This window comes from Bacillus rossius, chromosome 11 (genome assembly GCF_032445375.1).
Source record: "Bacillus rossius redtenbacheri isolate Brsri chromosome 11, Brsri_v3, whole genome shotgun sequence".
NCBI classification, from domain to species: Eukaryota; Metazoa; Arthropoda; class Insecta; order Phasmatodea; family Bacillidae; genus Bacillus; species Bacillus rossius.
In genome coordinates this window covers 3,281,342-3,300,286 of record NC_086338.1, presented here as the reverse complement: position 1 = coordinate 3,300,286, position 18,945 = coordinate 3,281,342, and the positions used below count along the sequence as shown (strand labels likewise).

At 40.7% G+C, this 18,945-nt stretch overlaps 1 protein-coding gene across 2 annotated transcripts in view; it reads left to right on the top strand.

Moving 5' to 3' along the window:
- LOC134536570 (dipeptidyl peptidase 1-like) overlaps positions 1–18,945 on the top strand; it is a 97,616-nt gene that overhangs the window by 29,286 nt on the left and 49,385 nt on the right. The window contains exons 2-4 of one of the 2 annotated variants that reach the window (XM_063376324.1): positions 5,507–5,664; positions 7,502–7,662; positions 9,441–9,596. In XM_063376324.1, the coding sequence (XP_063232394.1) occupies positions 5,507–5,664; positions 7,502–7,662; positions 9,441–9,596 (475 nt within the window). Of the gene's footprint in view, positions 1–5,492; positions 5,665–7,501; positions 7,663–9,440; positions 9,597–18,945 lie in introns of both variants that reach the window. The other variant, XM_063376325.1, reaches the window with a different exon arrangement.

The window sequence follows — 18,945 nt, the reverse complement described above, 5'->3', positions numbered from 1 at the left end:
TACAATTTCAGTGCAATAAGTGCGGTACACTAATTTCACGTCTCGACAGCTTACATCGTCATTATAAAAATTGCTCCGCGAAAGTTAAGTGCGAGTATAATGAACATGGTTATTGTTTTGACTCATGTGTTGTACCAGCTGATGAGACTATATAAGTGAGACCCTGGTGATATGAACTTCAGTTGGTCTCTGACTGCGGTGATGAACAGCTCGGATAGTAAGACTTGAATAATAGACCAGTATCTAGCTATTTTTGAGAACTCGATGGTATCATTACCAGTATCAACACCAACCTGGATCGAACGTCTACCATCATCAGTGCAGAGCACGATGACAACGATGTCTACAGCTACACCTGCTCTCTCAGCACAGCAGGAGATTTCGACGGTGCAACATCTTCTGCAGAGCAGACCTCAAAGGCTTCAGAAGTTAACATGTCAGCAGTGTTACAATGGTTGTCAACAATTCCAGTGCCATTGATGAAGGAAGGAGCATCCAGCGGTGTTCCATCACCCGACTGCACGTACTGTGAGATTATCAAAAACTTGAAATTACGGGATTATGTAATACACAATTGTAGTAGTAACTCTGAACGCATTAAATATCAGTGCAAAAGGTGTTTAAGCAAGTTTGTACACTATGGGAGATTAAAAAGACACCTCAGGAATTGTCATAGACTGGGTGTACATTCATCAGAATCAAGCTGTATATTTTGTAACAAAACATTAGCAACTATTCAAAGTGCACACCGACACGAAATATATCACTGTCCTTTTAATGAAGTCGATAATTCGTCTTTGTGTGAAAATTTCGGTGTACCAATATGTCGACCTGATAGACTGAATAGACATTTCAAGTCATGTAAAGGACTTAGTCCGTATAATAGCAAGACTGTTTGAATCAAGGAATCCACAAGACTTTAGTAATTTGTCTGTGTATTTTTTTTGTACTTGTAGTAGTGTAGTATGTATGTAATAAAAGTTTTTTTAACAGAAATTGCGGTGTTTTTATTTTCTCAAAACTGTCACTTTAGTGGTACTTTTTTAAAATATTAAAGTTGTTTTTTTATCGGCCAGGGATCAAACCAAGGACCTTAGTCGATCCAATCAACCATTATATAGATTACAAATTTATTTAATGAATTTTGAACTTTTTCCCGCATCTCTAGCATTAAAATTACGGATTTCCAATATGGTGGTCTTGATGTCTGATAGGATGATGGTAGTAGAGGATTTAGAGTCTCTTTACGAATGTTGAACATGGTTTATTGAAATTATTATTTTTTACATAAAATTAAACATTATTGCATCGATCGGATATCGAACCGAGGACAGGAATCCATCGAATAAATATGTAAATTAATGAATGATTTATTTAATGAATTTTGGAAATTTTCCCGAATTTCTAGCTAAATAATTACGGATTTTCAAGATGGCGGCCAAATTTCAAGATGGCGGGCACCTTAGTAATAAATGATTACTGCACTCTAGTGGGTAAGAATTAAACTAACATGGCGTCAGCGCACTCTAGCCGACGATACAATGATGATGACTTCCAGCATCGAATACAAGATGGCGGACATGATGTCATACTAGGTGACGATATATATGTTTTGAAAAAAAGTGTTGGGAGTCAGTCTGCCTGCAACCACCATTGAGGAAGGAGCCTGTCGCCAATTTTTAATTTTTTTTTGCACTCGTCGGGTTCGAACCGAGGACTCCGAACTCCGTGTCGTAAATGTTTGTTTTTTAAAATTTTTTTATTAAAATTTTATTAAATGAATTTTTTTATAAATTTTAATTTTTTTTTATTAAAATCGGATAATAAATAAAGATTTTAAAGATGGCGACCGTAACGGAAACTGCAACGTGGCGTTATATTTCAAAATGGCGGATAACACAATGCTGGAATGTTCGAGAAAACAAAATGACGACATCGAAGATGGCGGATCCAAAATGGCCGCCATGATCTACTTGTCCCATTACAATGTGTACCGTTACGCGGTGTCCCGTTACACTCATCCAAGATGGCGGCCGTGACGTCACAATGTAAACAATCTTCAATCCACATCCAGGACCCAGTGCCCGGAGCCCCTATTATATACTACTACTGGCTCCCTCTTTAAGTGCGAGTGATACCGGTGGACCCTTGTACTGTCCTAAACAACTGCTGTCAAATACCTTTGGATACTTGGCTACCAGTTCCTCCACCAATCGGCTCTTCTGCACAACACTCGGTTCCTTGCAACTCTCTACCATGAAAACGCCCTCCACAGAAATCCCAAGGGGCTCCAACCAGTTCCTCCCCATCAAACTCGGCCCTTTCTCAGCCACCACTAACACCGGAAGCGGTACTGCCTCACTTCCCCTTGTTTTTACCAAGACTGTTTTAACTCCCTTAACCCGTAACTGTTCCTGGGACCACGTACGCAATGCGATGTTTCACATGTCCAATGGTGGCTGTTCGGGCCACAGGGCCTTGTATGTTTCCCCACTAATAGCAGAAAAGCTTGCGCCTGTATCTATTTCCATGCAGTGTTTGTTGCCATCCAACCAAACGTCCATGACAAAGGGTGCCTTACTTTTCAACGCTCGCAGGTTATTCAAACTGTACATTGCTTCATTCTGTTCTCCCTCTTGCTCCCTTACTGTATCTGACAACATGTGAGTAAGTCCAGAGTTAGACTTATTCCCCACATTTCCCTGTCGAGCCCCACCAATAGGCCTACCTTGTTTTTGTTTTGTAATACAGGCTTTCTCTATGTGGCCCTGATTGGAACAAAACCGGCACACAGTTGTCACATGCCGACACTCTTCCGCAACATGATTCCCTGTACATCGCCAACACTGTTGTTTCCGTTTGTTCTCCTGGGGGCCCATCATTTGTTTACGTATTCCCGTGTCCATGTTTGTCTGAATACCATCCGGACGTCTGCCGGTATGGCTTCTGCCCGCCACCGCATGCACTGGATGTTCGTCAACACGCATTGTACTTATCTCGTCACCTTTTCCACGTAAGTCCAATATGTTCTTCCCTGTTGCCTCAGCCGCCATAGCAATATCCACTGTATCTTTGAAGCTCAGTGGATCCTTAGACAGCAACGCGTGCTGTACCGATCTGTCCCGCACACCACACACCAGTCTGTCTCTCAACATCCTCTCCAAATTGGGGAAGTTACAATGCGTGCTCAATCGCCGGAGTTCCGCCAGATAGACTGCTATCGTTTCATCCGCTAGCTGGTCACTTTTCAAAAATTTGTATGTCTCCACAATCTCGCTGGGTTTCGGTTCGAAATGTGCGGAAAGCTTGCTGAATACCTCGGCGATGGGTATCTCATCGGTAGCCTGTGGAGCTAACAACGATGAAACTAAGTTGTCGAGTTCCGCCCCGCAGACAGTGAAAAATACAGCGCGTTTTGCTTCGTCGTTTTCAATTTTATTAGCTATAAAATAAAACTGCACCCTTTCGCGGTAACTCTTCCACGTGTCCCGACCCGGCACAAACTCTCCCATAACCCCAATCGCCGCCATCATCGCTCACACACCACTCCACGCGCACGAATCGATCCGGAATTCCTCGTCGCCACTTTTATGTACCCGTTACACGCACTGTGTCTGCATTACACGATACATCGGTTACACAGGTTATCTGACGAGCTATCAGCCATGATGCCAGCTGCTGACTAACTAACCATAGACAACACAACACTCTCAGCCTTACCAACCGAGCTGACAGTACATAACACTAGTTAATATTTATATCCGTATAATTTTAACAATCTTGAAAATATGTTTTTTTTTTTCCATAGACAATGTTTAAAGTGTACTTACACATTTCCCCCCCTCGAATTTCCAATAGCTTGGTCCAGATATACCTTAAAATGAAATTCTTTTTAGTGAATGCAAACACAGCAATTCAGACAACAAAACTTTAACAAACCTCTTAAATTTTTTTTTTTTGCTTGGCCATTTTAAGGGACCTCATGTTTTAAATAAACTAAGGCGGCTGTATTTACAGAACGATAAAATGTTTAAAAATGTTGTTAATTAGCATGCTGCAACACTGAAACACAGTTTGAGGGTCACAGTGCCAGGAATATACGAATATTAACGAACGCATTAGAGAAAATGCCGATCTGAGTGATTACAATAGGGAAGGGGGGGGGGGGCATGGCCCACCTGGCCCCCCCTGTAGGCACGCCTATGCCTATCATCCTTAGCTTGCAGGATCAAAGAGCTTGCGAGACGATGCAGGATGCAGTAGGGAAAGTTAGTGATGCTCAAATGCTTAGAAGTAGACCAATTAGATGTACAGTGCCAACCTTTTAAATTGAAAATTTCAAGGAGGAATTACAAATAGAAATGAGGGCATGAATTGCTTAAAATGAAGGATTTTTTTCCCCCTTTACAACAAAATATAACAATTTTTGGAACTTAATTTTTCCAAGTTACAAATAAGAAATTACGTTTTTTTGGTTCAAAATATTTTTTGCTGTAGAGAAAACTTATGGCACACAAACGGGCAAGGACGTATCAATACGATTTTACACCTGGGGCAAGAACTTATCTTAGCGCCCCCTCCCCATTTTATTTCAAACCAACCAAACCATAAACATTTCCCGACAGCACCTCATATCGACACTACATATTAATTCCACTATTCCAAATATTTTCGATTCCAATTAGGAGGGAAATAACTAGATTTATTTGAAATCATTTCTTTTTTTAATGCATCGCAATCGGATAGTACGTGAAAAATATCAGTTTTCAAATATTTCACGATGCACACATATGCATTTATTTTTCAATACAAATAATTCAGTTCATCTGCCCTCCAACATTTTTTTTGTGTTCTAACACTACGATATTCAAGTAAATATCTATAGCAAGAATCACTCTGCCAGTTTAGCGCCCCACCTCTCAACCACCCCCTCCTACACAAATTCGTCGCACGGGGCACAAGCCCTATCTTCCCCCCTCTAGTTACATCCCTGCATACGACGTGCAGATATTCAGAAAATAAACCACGCTATTTAAGAACTGTTCACGTTATCAGAGTGGTGTCTGTTTAGGTAAAGCGAACTCGGTTAGAGAAACTTGAAAGCACTCACTGGACTTGCAGCACACGTTTATCTTCATTTATTGTTAATATCTAATATGATGTAATGGCTACCACTCAAATCTCACAGTTGCCCTAAGCACAACGAGAAAACTGCGCGCCAGTTCAGAGCATTGCCCTAAGAGACGGTACCGCGGTAGAAGCCAGCACCGTATGTGGTGGGGAAGGGGGAAGGTTATTGACCGCTGTTTGCTTTCAAATTCTTTCCCATTGTTGGTGGGAGTAATAGATTTTTATATAATATTTATGATTTCGGGGGCCTCCCATCTCCCCTTCCCTCTGCTAGACACTCCAGCTAGAGTCGCACTTGCAACCTCGCCTTACTAGTGCAATCATTCCCGTGTGTATATGCGGTTGAGTGTTTGACTGTGCAGTGACTGTGTCCCAGCCTGGCGACTGCCGCAGTGCTGGCCTCGCTGCTAGTGCTGGCCTCCAGGGCTCTCGCAGACACTCCTGCCAACTGCACGCAGGGCGATGTCATCGGAGAGTGGCTGTTCCAGGAAACCGCCCGGAGATACGACCACACAGCGGAGTGCGACAACATGAGTAAGCATTATCAGGCGCGAACGTAAGGGGTGATATGTGGGCAGGGTCGCAACAACAGGGGGGTGGGCAAGGGTATTTTGCCCCCCCCCTCTGAACCCTTGAAGTGGGGGCAAACGGGGGCAAAGAAAGTGCTGTGTAATCAATTTTTAGATAATAAAACTGCTTAAATAGCATCATTTCCCACCTTGAAATACAAATTTTCCCGGGGGAGGCGCTTCAGTAGGGGGGATCGACGATTCTTTGTAAAAAGGTATATTGCCCCCCCCCCCTTTTGAAAATTTAGTTGTTGCGCCCCTGTATGTGGGATATATCTGATACCACACAAAAAAGAAGAGGTTGTCTGTAAAGTCGGTTTACGGACGATAATTTTACGTGATAACGTGAGTGGAAGAGAGATAGATGCGTCACAAGCCGAACGCTTAGGCCGATCGTGCCTCTCTATCGCTTGTTCCGCGCTCTCGCTTGCACGCTCGGCTCAGGCGGAACGTGACAATGAGTCATGCTTTTTCGTGCGTGCAGCCGGCGTTCATCGATTTATAAGACGTTGTCACGTAAAAAAAAAAAAAAATTGAGCGAGTTTTTCAATACTCGCCAGAAATGTGCGACATCTAACCTCAGTAACGACCAAATTCATGTGTTCTCATGTTTGCAAATATAATACGGAACTTGGGTACAAAATTTAACGTAGAATTTTTTAAAAATAATGTGCGTGGAGTCCACATGCAACAAAACTGAAACTTCTTGCTTATTAGGTATATACATATAGAGATATATACATATTATTAGTATATTTTATAGAACAAGAGATAATTATTGAGAATAATAAGGATACGGGTATGATCTCAAATGAAATAACTCTTTTACACACAAATAAATAAATTGTAGATTCTTTAAATAAAAAAAAGTACCATGATATTTTTCTCGTACGTTTAAAACAAACTTGCCCAAACTGGACAGTATTTTAATAAAATTCCTCGTCGAAAATATGGTCCAAAGCTGGTGTTTAGTATTATTTTAAGTCTTTGTCGCTTTTATCGGAAACTACGTGTGATTCGCATCCAGAATCGTAGTTAAAAACACAACTTGCAAATATTGATCATTCACGGCATTATTTTAAGGTATTCAACCTTAAAGTTTTATGTCCTAGTTTTGTATTTATAAGTGTATTTGCAGCATGAGAATACATGTATTTGCTCGTTACCGAGGTTTGTTTACACACCACTCTCGAGTACTGAAAGACTTACATTTTTTTTTGAAGTGAAAACTTATTTAGTCGCGTTGAGTGATTTTTGGTAGGGGCAAAACTTATGGGTTCGCGTCACCGACATGCTAGTGACGTGTTGCGCCAGACTGGCGAATCGCAGCGGCCTGTGTACATGTATACGCATATAAACACTAATATAGGCTATTGTATATACTCGACTGTATCATGTGCGCGTTGGACTCTTTTTTGGGTGGGTAAAATCTTGTGAGTTCGCATCACCGAAATGCCGTAGTAGCAGTAAGTGAAGTTAATTTGACCACGTGAATACATACATGACCTAGGTCTGACATCACGGGTAAGTCATAGCTAGGTAATGAATTTTTACGTAATTTTCACATACCACTGACATATGTCGTGACATAAAAATGATTTAAGGATAAATGATATCATGCTGACATCGTACAGATATAATACCAAAATCATTTTCTTAGGTACATTTGACGTATAAATGATGTCATGTTACACATTTAAAAACAAAGTATTAAGTCTCCACTCGTGCTGACAGTCGCCATGACTGGCTGCACTGGTGCTGGCGAGAGTTGCGACGCGCAAGGGCGACACCCGGTGTTGCAGCGGCGGCCAGCGTGGAGCGGCTGTACGTGGTGAGGCTGCAGGCGCCTGGCCTGGCCGTGGACGAGTTCGGCAACCGGGGCCGCTGGACCATGGTGTACAACCAGGGCTTCGAGCTGTCCGTCAACGACCGGTCCTACTTCGCCTTCTCCGCGTTCCAATACGTGAGGGCCGAGTACCTTTACCTTTGAACACATTTCACACATCATCTTCTTTACAGCCGTCCGGAACACACATTTAGTATAAACATACAAATAACATTTAATATAAAAAATTATAATTTTATAAATTCTTACAATCAAATTCCTGTAAAATTGCATCATTATATCAGGAAATAATATATTTTAAAATTTTTCTAATACGAAATCGTAAAATTGAAAAGCGTTATCGGCCAGCATTTAAAACCATACGGTAATAACAATCTAATTTTCCTTTTCACGTTAATGACCATATATTTAACAGAACACCAGATACACAAGGATACACAGCGTGGGACCCTGCTAGTCGCGAGACCCTGGACAGTTGCCCGACTTGCCCCGACCTGGGCAGATGCTTGACTTACCGGTCCTGGGCAGTTGGCTGACTGGGCAGGCTCTGGGCAGTTGCTGACTTCTCCGGGTGTGGGCAGTTGGCCGACTGGGCAGGCTCTGGGCAGTTGCTGACTTCTCCGGGTGTGGGCAGTTGGCCGACTGGGCAGGCTCTGGGCAGTTGCTGACTTCTCCGGGTGTGGGCAGTTGGCCGACTGGGCAGGCTCTGGGCAGTTGCTGACTTATCCGGGTGTGGGCAGTTGGCCGACTGGGCAGGCTCTGGGCAGTTGCTGACTTCTCCGGGTGTGGACAGTTGGCCGACTGGGCAGGCTCTGGGCAGTTGCTGACTTCTCCGGGTGTGGGCAGTTGGCCGACTGGGCAGGCTCTGGGCAGTTGCTGACTTCTCCGGGTGTGGGCAGTTGGCCGACTGGGCAGGCTCTGGGCAGTTGCTGACTTCTCCGGGTGTGGGCAGTTGGCCGACTGGGCAGGCTCTGGGCAGTTGCTGACTTCTCCGGGTGTGGGCAGTTGGCCGACTGGGCAGGCTCTGGGCAGTTGCTGACTTCTCCGGGTGTGGGCAGTTGGCCGACTGGGCAGGCTCTGGGCAGTTGCTGACTTCTCCGGGTGTGGGCAGTTGGCCGACTGGGCAGGCTCTGGGCAGTTGCTGACTTTACCAGCCCTTGGCGATGCACAGCGAATATCGCAGTTGTTTCCGCGCAACAAATAATAATAAGGATTATCAATGTTTTTTTTGAAACTTCATACACACCTAACATTCAACAGCTATAAATGTAAACACATTATTTATAAATCGACATTTGGGAGAAATATGATTAATTAAAATTTTAAGTTTTACATTTATTCGAAAAAAAATCACTGTCATAAAGATATTTCAAATAATTCACAGAAAAATTTAGTTGATAAAACTTTTAAATATAGAAATAAAACAGTTTTTCCAAAGCACCATTTCAGCTATTATTTAAAAAATAATTAAAATTTAAAAATTTTTAGTCAATGAAATTTAAAATTATTGTTTCTTTAAAAAATTTTAGCATTAAAAATAAAGTTTGGTTTATTTTTTATTTTTTGTAGTATTTATTATTCTCTATATTGATAATATATTAAAATACCGCATGTAGTATAAATATGCTAATAGCACTAACGCACAAGCTTGCTTTTGAGAGTGTAGAAATTCCGAAAAATCTTAGTGTGATTGGGATATTACATAAAAAAAATCTGAAACTTATTTCAGTAATGTTGCGGCAGCAAATTTGTCGCACCGACGTCACAACTGTGTCGGACGTTATCAGTCAGACAATTATTTAATTCGCGTCGCGTCCATCATCGCTCTGTTGTGCTGCCAACTTGAAATGTCGCCCAGCGAGGCCAGAGCGCTAAAGGACGTGTGTGTGTTGCAGACGGACGATGACGTAATCAGCTACTGCGACCGCACGACGCCAGGGTGGGCACATGACGTCACACTCAGACACTGGTCATGTTTCACCGCCAAAAAACTGTCCTCCAATCACACTGCGAAAGTGCACAAGACACCGAAGATTCATGGCAGGGACCAGGTGAGACTCTCCGCTCGATAACTATCAGGTATTCCCACCAGAAGTCTTCCTATATTATTATCATCATTTATAACCATTATGTATCGCATTCAGAATAACTTTAATACCATGCTTGAACATACATTAATAATTAGTCTTATAGTATGTCTCGAATACGGGGAGTGAAGGTTCATAACGCATATTGTTTTTGTCTAGATATGTAAGAGTCTGTAAAATCCATACAAACTGAAACAGTTAATAACGATTCACTCGCGAACAAACTCGATTGGCAGCAAGCGTGCACGATAGCACAACTTACCGCCATGATGGTTGCTTCGTTGCCGGAAGCTGCAGGGCTACCCACCTTGGCAGGCAGCCAACTTGAGAACTTGGCGCTGCTGGCAAGCAGCACGGGAAGTTCAAAATTCAAACGTTTGTAACACTATACACTAAATTAACACACAATATTATCAAGTCCAAACACATATCTCTGCCTTCTTGTGTGTCGTGTGGCCAGAGCACTTCACTGGGAACTGGCCTCAAACCTCTCCACCGAGGCGACGACTGCAGCTTATCAGTGGTTCAGTGCCCGCACATATGCAGTGACTGCAGAACCCACTTTGTTGGAGCCAAAACCCGTCTGAACGAAAGAGGTGGACTAGTAAGACCTCTTAGCCGCACCCGAAGGATGTCCAATATGTTGTCGTGTGGCACTTCAATCCCCCTGGCACACATCACTTTGGTGGTATTTGGGAAGTGGGAATAAATACTCTGAAAACACATTTTGCTCTTATGAAGAGCTAAATGCAGCACTCCTGCGAATCGAGGCTGTGACTGTTTAGCCATTGAGTTAAGAGCCTACTGATCAGACTCATTTGACTCCAGTCAATTTCCTGACAATCTAATTGCCAACTACGTATCATTTCAGTACCTGGAATAAATAAAAGTCCTCTGATTAGTTGTCAAACATTATCAGTTGATTCAGTACATACATCATAATTTTTTGGAAACGATGGTATAGTGATTATGTGGACAATCTGCAGCAGCATCATGAATGGACTGATCCGGCAACCAAGATGGAGCGGGGCACAATGGTTCTGCAGTAGTGTATAAGAGTAGGTCTGAATACTGGTGCCGGTGCGTTGTGGTGTTGGCGGTGTCTGCTGCCTCGGCACCTACATCACGGCAGCCATTTTGGATGACCTTTACCATGACTACGACCACCATCTTGGATTCTGCCATCTTTGTTAGATAAGACGATGTTACTTCCACGAGCTTGGATGTGTAGGAATTGCAATCCAGCAATTTATGCAATTTCACACAATTATACTCGCGATGGCTGGGCGCGAGCGTGTGTCACTGAGGAAGACGTGTGTTTCGATAGCAGCACAACGCATGATAGGATGACCGTGTTGCTGTTGCTCTAGTAAGATAGCATAGAGGCTATATTAATCTACGTCTACGAATGCAGGAATCTAAATTTTGGGTTTCTGATAGTTTCATGCGGGAGGGGACAGCATTCGACATGGATTCTTCGCATCGTCTAGCTGGCGAAAATATCAGCCATGTTGCCAGGCACGAGACATGGGATGGTTGTTGTTTCGGAACATACCTGCTTGCAGTTAACGAAGAGTTGCGAAGGTCTTATGTCTACTATTTCTTATGGGATCAGTATACCCCTGGGCAACAAAGTATGTTTTTGGCCGTAGTAAAATAAGCTCCCGTTTTGCAGCGAGAAGTTAAATTATTAACTGTGGATGAATTATTATAAATCCAACTAAGTTGTGATTTAACAAAATCAAAATAAAGTACCGTATTTCTCAAATCTTAGTGCATGCTGTCGGCATTGAAGAGGTTTTCTCAATAGAGTCGCAACATGTTCGATGTACTTTAGAAGAATAGACGTATCTATGTTTTTCTATTAGTGCTTAATTGTCTATAAATTGGTATGGGACATGAAGCGGTTACAATTATTTATACAAGATAAACAGTACATGGAGCAGTTTTGTGTTTCCTGTTTTAAACCAACTGATGATAAATGAAACTGTAGTGTGGTTAGGAATTTATACCATCGTTGTCGAGATTTAGAGTAATAGTGGAAAGTATTATTACAAGTGAAGGAGGATATATACATATGCATATATGTATATACTTATGGTAAACCTAGTCATTTCAAGACCACACTTGCAAAGGAGCATTCTAGACTATAAATACTGCTCTCTACCTGACACATGACGTAGAAGAGTCTGTAAATAATGAAATTGAAAAAAAAAATCTATCGCGAAGAGGGAAAATTACCAAGGAAAAGATAGCAGATGGACAATTAGTCATGTGGATCGATTGCAATGGAGAACAAACAGACTCTGCTCACTGAAAAAATAATATTTATTTTTTGCTCGTGCCTGTGTATTTGTAGTAGAGTAAAATTTATGTAATAATTTTTTTATATATTTTTGTTGTTTTTCTTAAATCTATCACTTTTATGGTAATTTTAATTAAATAAAGTTTTTTACCTGAAATTATTATTTTTTTTGCATCTAGCAAAGATTGATCCAAGTAGTGAAATCAATCGAATCAATATTTACATTAATAAATGATTTTTAAATTTCTTTCAGAACTATTGCTAATTTTCAAGACGACCGACAAGATGTCGGATGTCTCGACATTTTACTGTATTCTAGCGGGTAAATTTTAAACTAATATGACAGTAGCGCACTCTAGAAGATGAAAACAAGATGGCGGATACAAGATGGTTGTCGTGATGTCATACTGGTTCGCATAACATCAGCCTTGGCATTAGTGGTGGGAGCTGCCACCACAGATAAAGAATCTCTTGCCATTTTTATTTTTTCCCTAACCGGGTTCGGACCGAGGACTCATGAAAGAATTTAGTTTTTTTTATTAAAATGTTATTTATTCAATTTGTTATTTAATTTTAAAAATTTTCTGGTTTTCTAGCATTATAATTGCGGTTTTTCAAGATGGCGGACAAGAAAATATAATTTAAAAATGGCGGAAGGTTCTATAATTAAAGATGGCAGATATAATGTATGCAATATATCTTTATTAATATTTTATAAAATTAGTTATTAATTAATTTTTAAATTTTTATACATAAATTACATGTTAACTCGCGCCGGGAATCGAACTGAGGACCGGAATCCATTAAGAAATTATATATTAGTAGAAAATTATTTTTCTGATAATTTTTGAAAAATTTCCCAATTTTTTTTTTAAATAAAAGTTATTCATGTTTATGGTCAAGGTGAAGGTCATGACTTGGAGGCTCGGTTTTTTGCATTTTAAGGAATTTAAGCCTCTAAGAGGATATTTAAGCCTCCATGAGGAAAATGAGGCCTCTCTATGGAAAACGAAGCTTCCAGAATATTTTCAGGAAAATAATTGGAACTTTTCCCTATAAACTTGAATTTTTCATTCGGGATAAGGAAATTTAAAAATTTTCTTTTTAAGGAATTTTGAGTCATTTTTGAGGAATTTTGAGGATGTTTGTTACCAATATGGCCACTGTGACGTCGTAATCCAAGATGGCGCTTGGCACCATGGCACCATGGCACCACAGCCTTAAGCCTGTTCCCGCCACCCCCAAATTATACTACTCCTATCGATCATATCCTACAGATGGGATCGTATCCTACTGATGATTGTGTCCCTACTGATGGTATAGTATCTCTTTGATGGAATCGAATCCCTTTTATGGATCGTATTCTTGGTTCTATAGTAAGAAAAAATCATGCTTGGTTATTTGGCCTATTTTCTCGTGAAATATTATAACTATACTGTATGTTTGACAGTCCAGATACATCTTTTCAGTAGTATAGTTTGGGGGCTCCGAGATCAGGGTCCAGGGTGTGGTGTGTGTGGTGTTGACCGCCATCTTGGATTGTGACGTCACGGCGGCCATCTTGGATGGTTGTGACCTTGACCTTTGACCTTGAACTTGACCCCGACGGCCATTTTGGATCCGCCATCTTGGATCCGCCATATTGGATGACGTCATTGTGTTCTCGAAAATTCCGGTGATGTGTTTTCCGCCATTTTGAATGATGACGTCACCGTTGCAATTTCCGTTACGGTCGCCATCTTTAATTTTTTTATTTATTATCCGATATTAATGAATTTTTTTTAAAAATTATAAAAAAATTCAAATAATAAAATTTTAATAAAATAATTATAAAAAATATACTTTTACGACACGGAGTTCGGAGTCATCGGTTCGAACCCGACGAGTGCAAAAAAATAAATAAAAATGGCGACCGATCCTTCCCTCACAGTAGACGCAGGCAGACTGACCCCCACCACTGGTACCAATGCACATATACCATCAGGTAGTATGACGTCATGTCCGCCATCTTGAAAATTTGGACGCCATCTTGAAAATCATTATTTATTATCCGATTTTAATGAAAAAAAATCCAAAATTCATCAAAAAATTAACGTATTTGAATTCTGTTTGATTATATCGATGTACGTCCTTGGTTCGATTCCCGGCGAGAGTAAACGGTCGATCCTTCCTCCATGAAAGCTACCTTGACTGATCTACCACCACCAGTACCAAGGTATATATCATCAACAGGTATGACATCATGTCCGCCATCTTGTCTTCATCCGCTGGAGACCACCATCTTGTTTTCGTCTGCTAGAGTATGCCGATACCATGTAGTATAATTATCTGGTCACCATACTTTTGTCCTCAACTGTTGACATTGAACATTGACCATGGCCTTTGACATTGACCTTGAAATTTGACCTTGACCTTGAACTTTGACCTTGACCTTGAAATTTGACCTTGACCTTGAAATTTGACCTTGACCTTGAAATTTGACTTTGACCTTGAAATTTGACTTTGTCCTTGAATTTTGACTTTGTCCTTGTTGAGCATCATGGATCCTACATTTTATGTTCAGTACATGCTACCAGGAGCGACCACCTGCTGGATTACACCATCTTGTGCGTGTACTCGTATTATAGAGTACATTTCCATCTGGTTAATTTTATTCTAACCCGCTACAGTGCAGTAATCATTTATTACCGAGGTGCCCCCGCCATCTTGAAATTCGGACGCCATCTTGAAATCATGTAATAATGTAGCTAGAAAAGCGGAAAAATATCCAAAATTCATCAAAAAAATCACTCATTAACTTACATATCGATTCGATCCGCTCCAGTCCTTGGTTCGATCCTCGATCGTTGCAATAATTTTTAATTTTATGAAAAAATTATAACTTCAATAAACCATGTTCAACATTCTTAAAGAGACTTTAAATCCTCTACTACCATCATCCTTTCAGACATCAAGACCACCATATTGAAAATTCGTAATTGTAATGCTAGAGTTTCGGGAAAAAGTTCAAAATTCATTAAATAAATTTGTAATCTATATACTGATTGATTAGATCGACTAAGGTCCTTGACACGATCCTGGACGAAGCTAAAATAAATTTAATTTAAATACCAGAAAAGTGTAAGGTTCGAGAAATAAAACACCACAAAGTCTCTTACAAACATAATATTTATTACACAATTTATATCCTACCACAGGATCACTTACGAAAGCCAGCAATCGTATAAACATTTAGCCCTGCATAGACGTGCAACGACTACTTCCTAGCTCCAACAGCTCCAAATGCTCCAACAGCTCCAAATGCTCCAACAGCTCCAACAGCTCCAAATGCTCCAACTGCCTTTTCTTTCAACAGCTCCAATGATATTGGGCTACAATGCTACGAGTCTAAGAGACTACGAGGCTACAAGGCTACAAGTCTAAAAGGATCTAGCTGGTTCCGAGTTATACATGGCTGCGAGACTGCATGACTAAAAGACCGCATGGCTACGAAACTATATGTCAATGAAGCTACTCGGCTCCAACACGCAATGTACACACAGTACACACAGGAAACAGAACGAACATACAGTACACACAGGGAAAAAAACGTACACACAGGAAACGGAACGTACACACAGTACACACAGGAAACGTGACGTACACACAGGAAAACGGAATGTACACACAGTACACACAGGAAACGGAACGTACACACAGTACACACAGGAAACGGAACGTACATACAGTACACACAGGAAACGGAACGTACACACAGTACACACAGGAAACGTGACGTACACACAGGAAAACGGAACGTACACACAGGAAAACGGAATTCACACACAGGAAATCGGAACGTACACACAGTACACACAGGAAAACGGAATTCACACACAGGAAAACGGAATGTACACACAGGAAATCGGAACGTACACACAGTACACACAGGAAACGGAATGATCACACATACAGTAGCGGAAACACAGGCTTATTTGGAAATCAGAATACAAGAAATAAATCATACTTTTTTAAAATATAAATAATTCATTTTATTTTTCATTAGTACACACATGACAGTTAATCAAATGATTATTGTATGTAGCCAGCGTTCCGAAGTTCTTTAAGAATGGTCGATACTTCCACGATATGCGAGTAGTTCCCTCTACGAACAGATGCCACCATCAGTCTTAGCCGGTCAACCAATATGTTTGGATCTTTCCATGATGTGGAATCAATCTCTTCTGCCACCATCTTCATTGCTTGTTTATTATAAATATTATGATCTCTGGTGTCTTCCGTTTTAACACCAACCTCAGGGTTACTTTCATCATCTAGCCAGCGATCATCACAAGCTTGATCAGATTTATTTATTATAACACGACGTTTCCATCGCTTCGGTCTCAGGACACCACCACATTCTTCGATCTTGTCAGCTTTAAGGTTCTGCATCACAGTCTATGCCTTTGTAAACAGCCTCAGAGTCACTGTAGCAATCACCGTAGAAGACATCCTCTTCACCCAGATTACTGCAAGAACTCGATATCGTTGATGTCGAAGTGTCTTCATCGCCTGTATGCTTCCTTTTCAGGAGTCCACCATTTATACAAAGCATGAGGATCTGCTAAATATAGGCTTGAATGTATTCTCACTTTTCACGGTGTTGATACCTTCATTAGTTTCAGTCTTCCCGAAACCATCAACATCCTTCAATATTTGTTTCTCGTCACGATCGGTGTGCTACAGCTTCCATCTTTTCTATATTAATAATATTATTTGTCTTAAAATCTCCGCATCCGTGTCACTATCACAGACGTAAATACATCATCATCGTAGCTGTCATCAATATTGTCATGAGCTGCATCAATATCACTCATTTTATGATATCGTCTCCACATTTCAGGTGTCAGAGATGTACCACAATCTATGATCTTGTGAGCTCCATTCTAATTTTCTGTAAAAGCCTATGGGTTGACAGATTAAATAATAAAACTGGACTCATAGGTTTTTACAGAAAATGAGAATGGAGCTCACAAGATCATAGATTGTGGTACATCTCTGACACCTGAAATGTGGAGACGATATCATAAAATGAGTGATATTGATGCAGCTCATGACACTTAGTACATTTTCGTGAATCGGCGTGTGGCCCATAAATAATGTCTCTGAAGGTTTGGCTCAACTTACCAATACAACCTCATAGTTTCATTATCTCGACACACAAGAGGCACATGAATTCAATAAATAAAAGAAAAAATATATAAAATGAACGTAACCTCGTAATTGTATAGTTTACTAGTTTACGTACTAGAACAGCAGGGGAACAAGAAAGAGGAACACAGGCTGGCAGGCTGAGGACTTACCACCAAGTACTTGATCCTCGTGGTGTCATTCATCTCTCCAGAGTCGCTCCAGCCGTTCTCTGTGATGAGGATCGGGACCTGGTTGTAGTGGTCGGACACCCAGTTCAGCATCTTCCGCAGTCCGAACGGCACGTACTGCACACAGTCATATAGCAAGTTCAGAAGAAAGGCTCATAGGTTGACCACAAAACATAATAGTGTCCTGATTCGTGTGGCTACGTTAAAGTAATTTTAAGCCTGTGATGGTTATCATTATCATTTATAACGCCTTAATTTACAGTTAAATGAAAATTTAATTGAATACAATAACGTTAGTTTCAGTTTAAATTTTTAACATGATGAATAACAAATGGTCTATTTGTCAAAATCTGCGGTCACGTCACACGAATAAACCCCTGACTAGGCGGTCCCCCTAGTGGCAAGGATAAAGATAAAAGTAGGTTCCAACCCACTCATTACGAACTGGGCTCATGGATTTGAGTCAGGCCGGGTATTGGTATCGAACCCTCGACTGTCGCCTCGGGTTAGTGACTTGGACGTAAGCTGGACTCACAATAATCCATCACCCGTCCGTCCGTCCGTCCGTCAGCAAGCCGAGCGATGCACAATGATCCGCTCGTCCGTATTACATGCTGCCAACTACTATTGAGGCTTGCAGTTTTGAGGAAATTTCTCTTATAAAGGTTTACCAGTTTGACGAAAATGTATTTATTTAAATATATTTTTTTTTAAATTACGTGTATTAATAATTACTTTTGTGTTTCAGACAATTATATTTCTCAAATATAAAACTCAAAACGGGTTCGAGGTCAAGTTAAAACATAACACGGAAGCAGCTTAGCCAATTAACAAACTAAAATACTTTTTAAAATAAAGTTAATACTTTTCAGACATTTTTGAGGTTATAATTTAATTCGTCCGTCCGTCGAAAGTTAAAGCTTGGTAAGGTTTTGTGAGGTACGTACGGGCCATCTGATTGGCTGAATGTCACGTGATTGACGACGGCCGGGTGACGGACAGGATGAGACGGATCACCGCGAGTCCAGCTGTACTCAAAGGGCGTAACAAAACTGCTTTATATTTCCGTCGGGACCGGAGTTAGATTTACCACTGAATAACGGGCTACTTCGTTTTTTGAAAAAACCTGGCAGTGGGTACAGACTGAAAAAAAATTGGTGCTATAATGACCTTTAGGGCATTCTCCACAGTTCTCAGTACGCTTGGACAAATTCCCATTACTGATATTGGCTAAAAATCCTCCTTGTAAATTGTTAGTAAATAGTAGGTGCAGCTCAAAGGTAAAACTATTTGAATTTTAGCCTAGTACGAGATGAATCCGCGAAATTTCCTGGTTGCTAGCGATGGGGAATATTGGCTAAAAATAACTACATAGACAAATGACATTCATTATTTACACTGATGTTAAAAAAATACTTAAAGAATGAACGACAAAGAGGAATACATAAACACTCAGATAACAAGCTAATATCAGCAGTAGTATGTAAAAGGGGAAGCCTTATTTTCACAGACGAGAGAGCCAAAACCCGAAGTTACCCGAAGTTTATGTTTTTTTTCCGTATCGTTAATGTAGCTATCCTAACCAAATCAACCGTCCACAATGTTTTAAAGTATTTATAATGTAGCTAACCTAACCTAATTGACCATT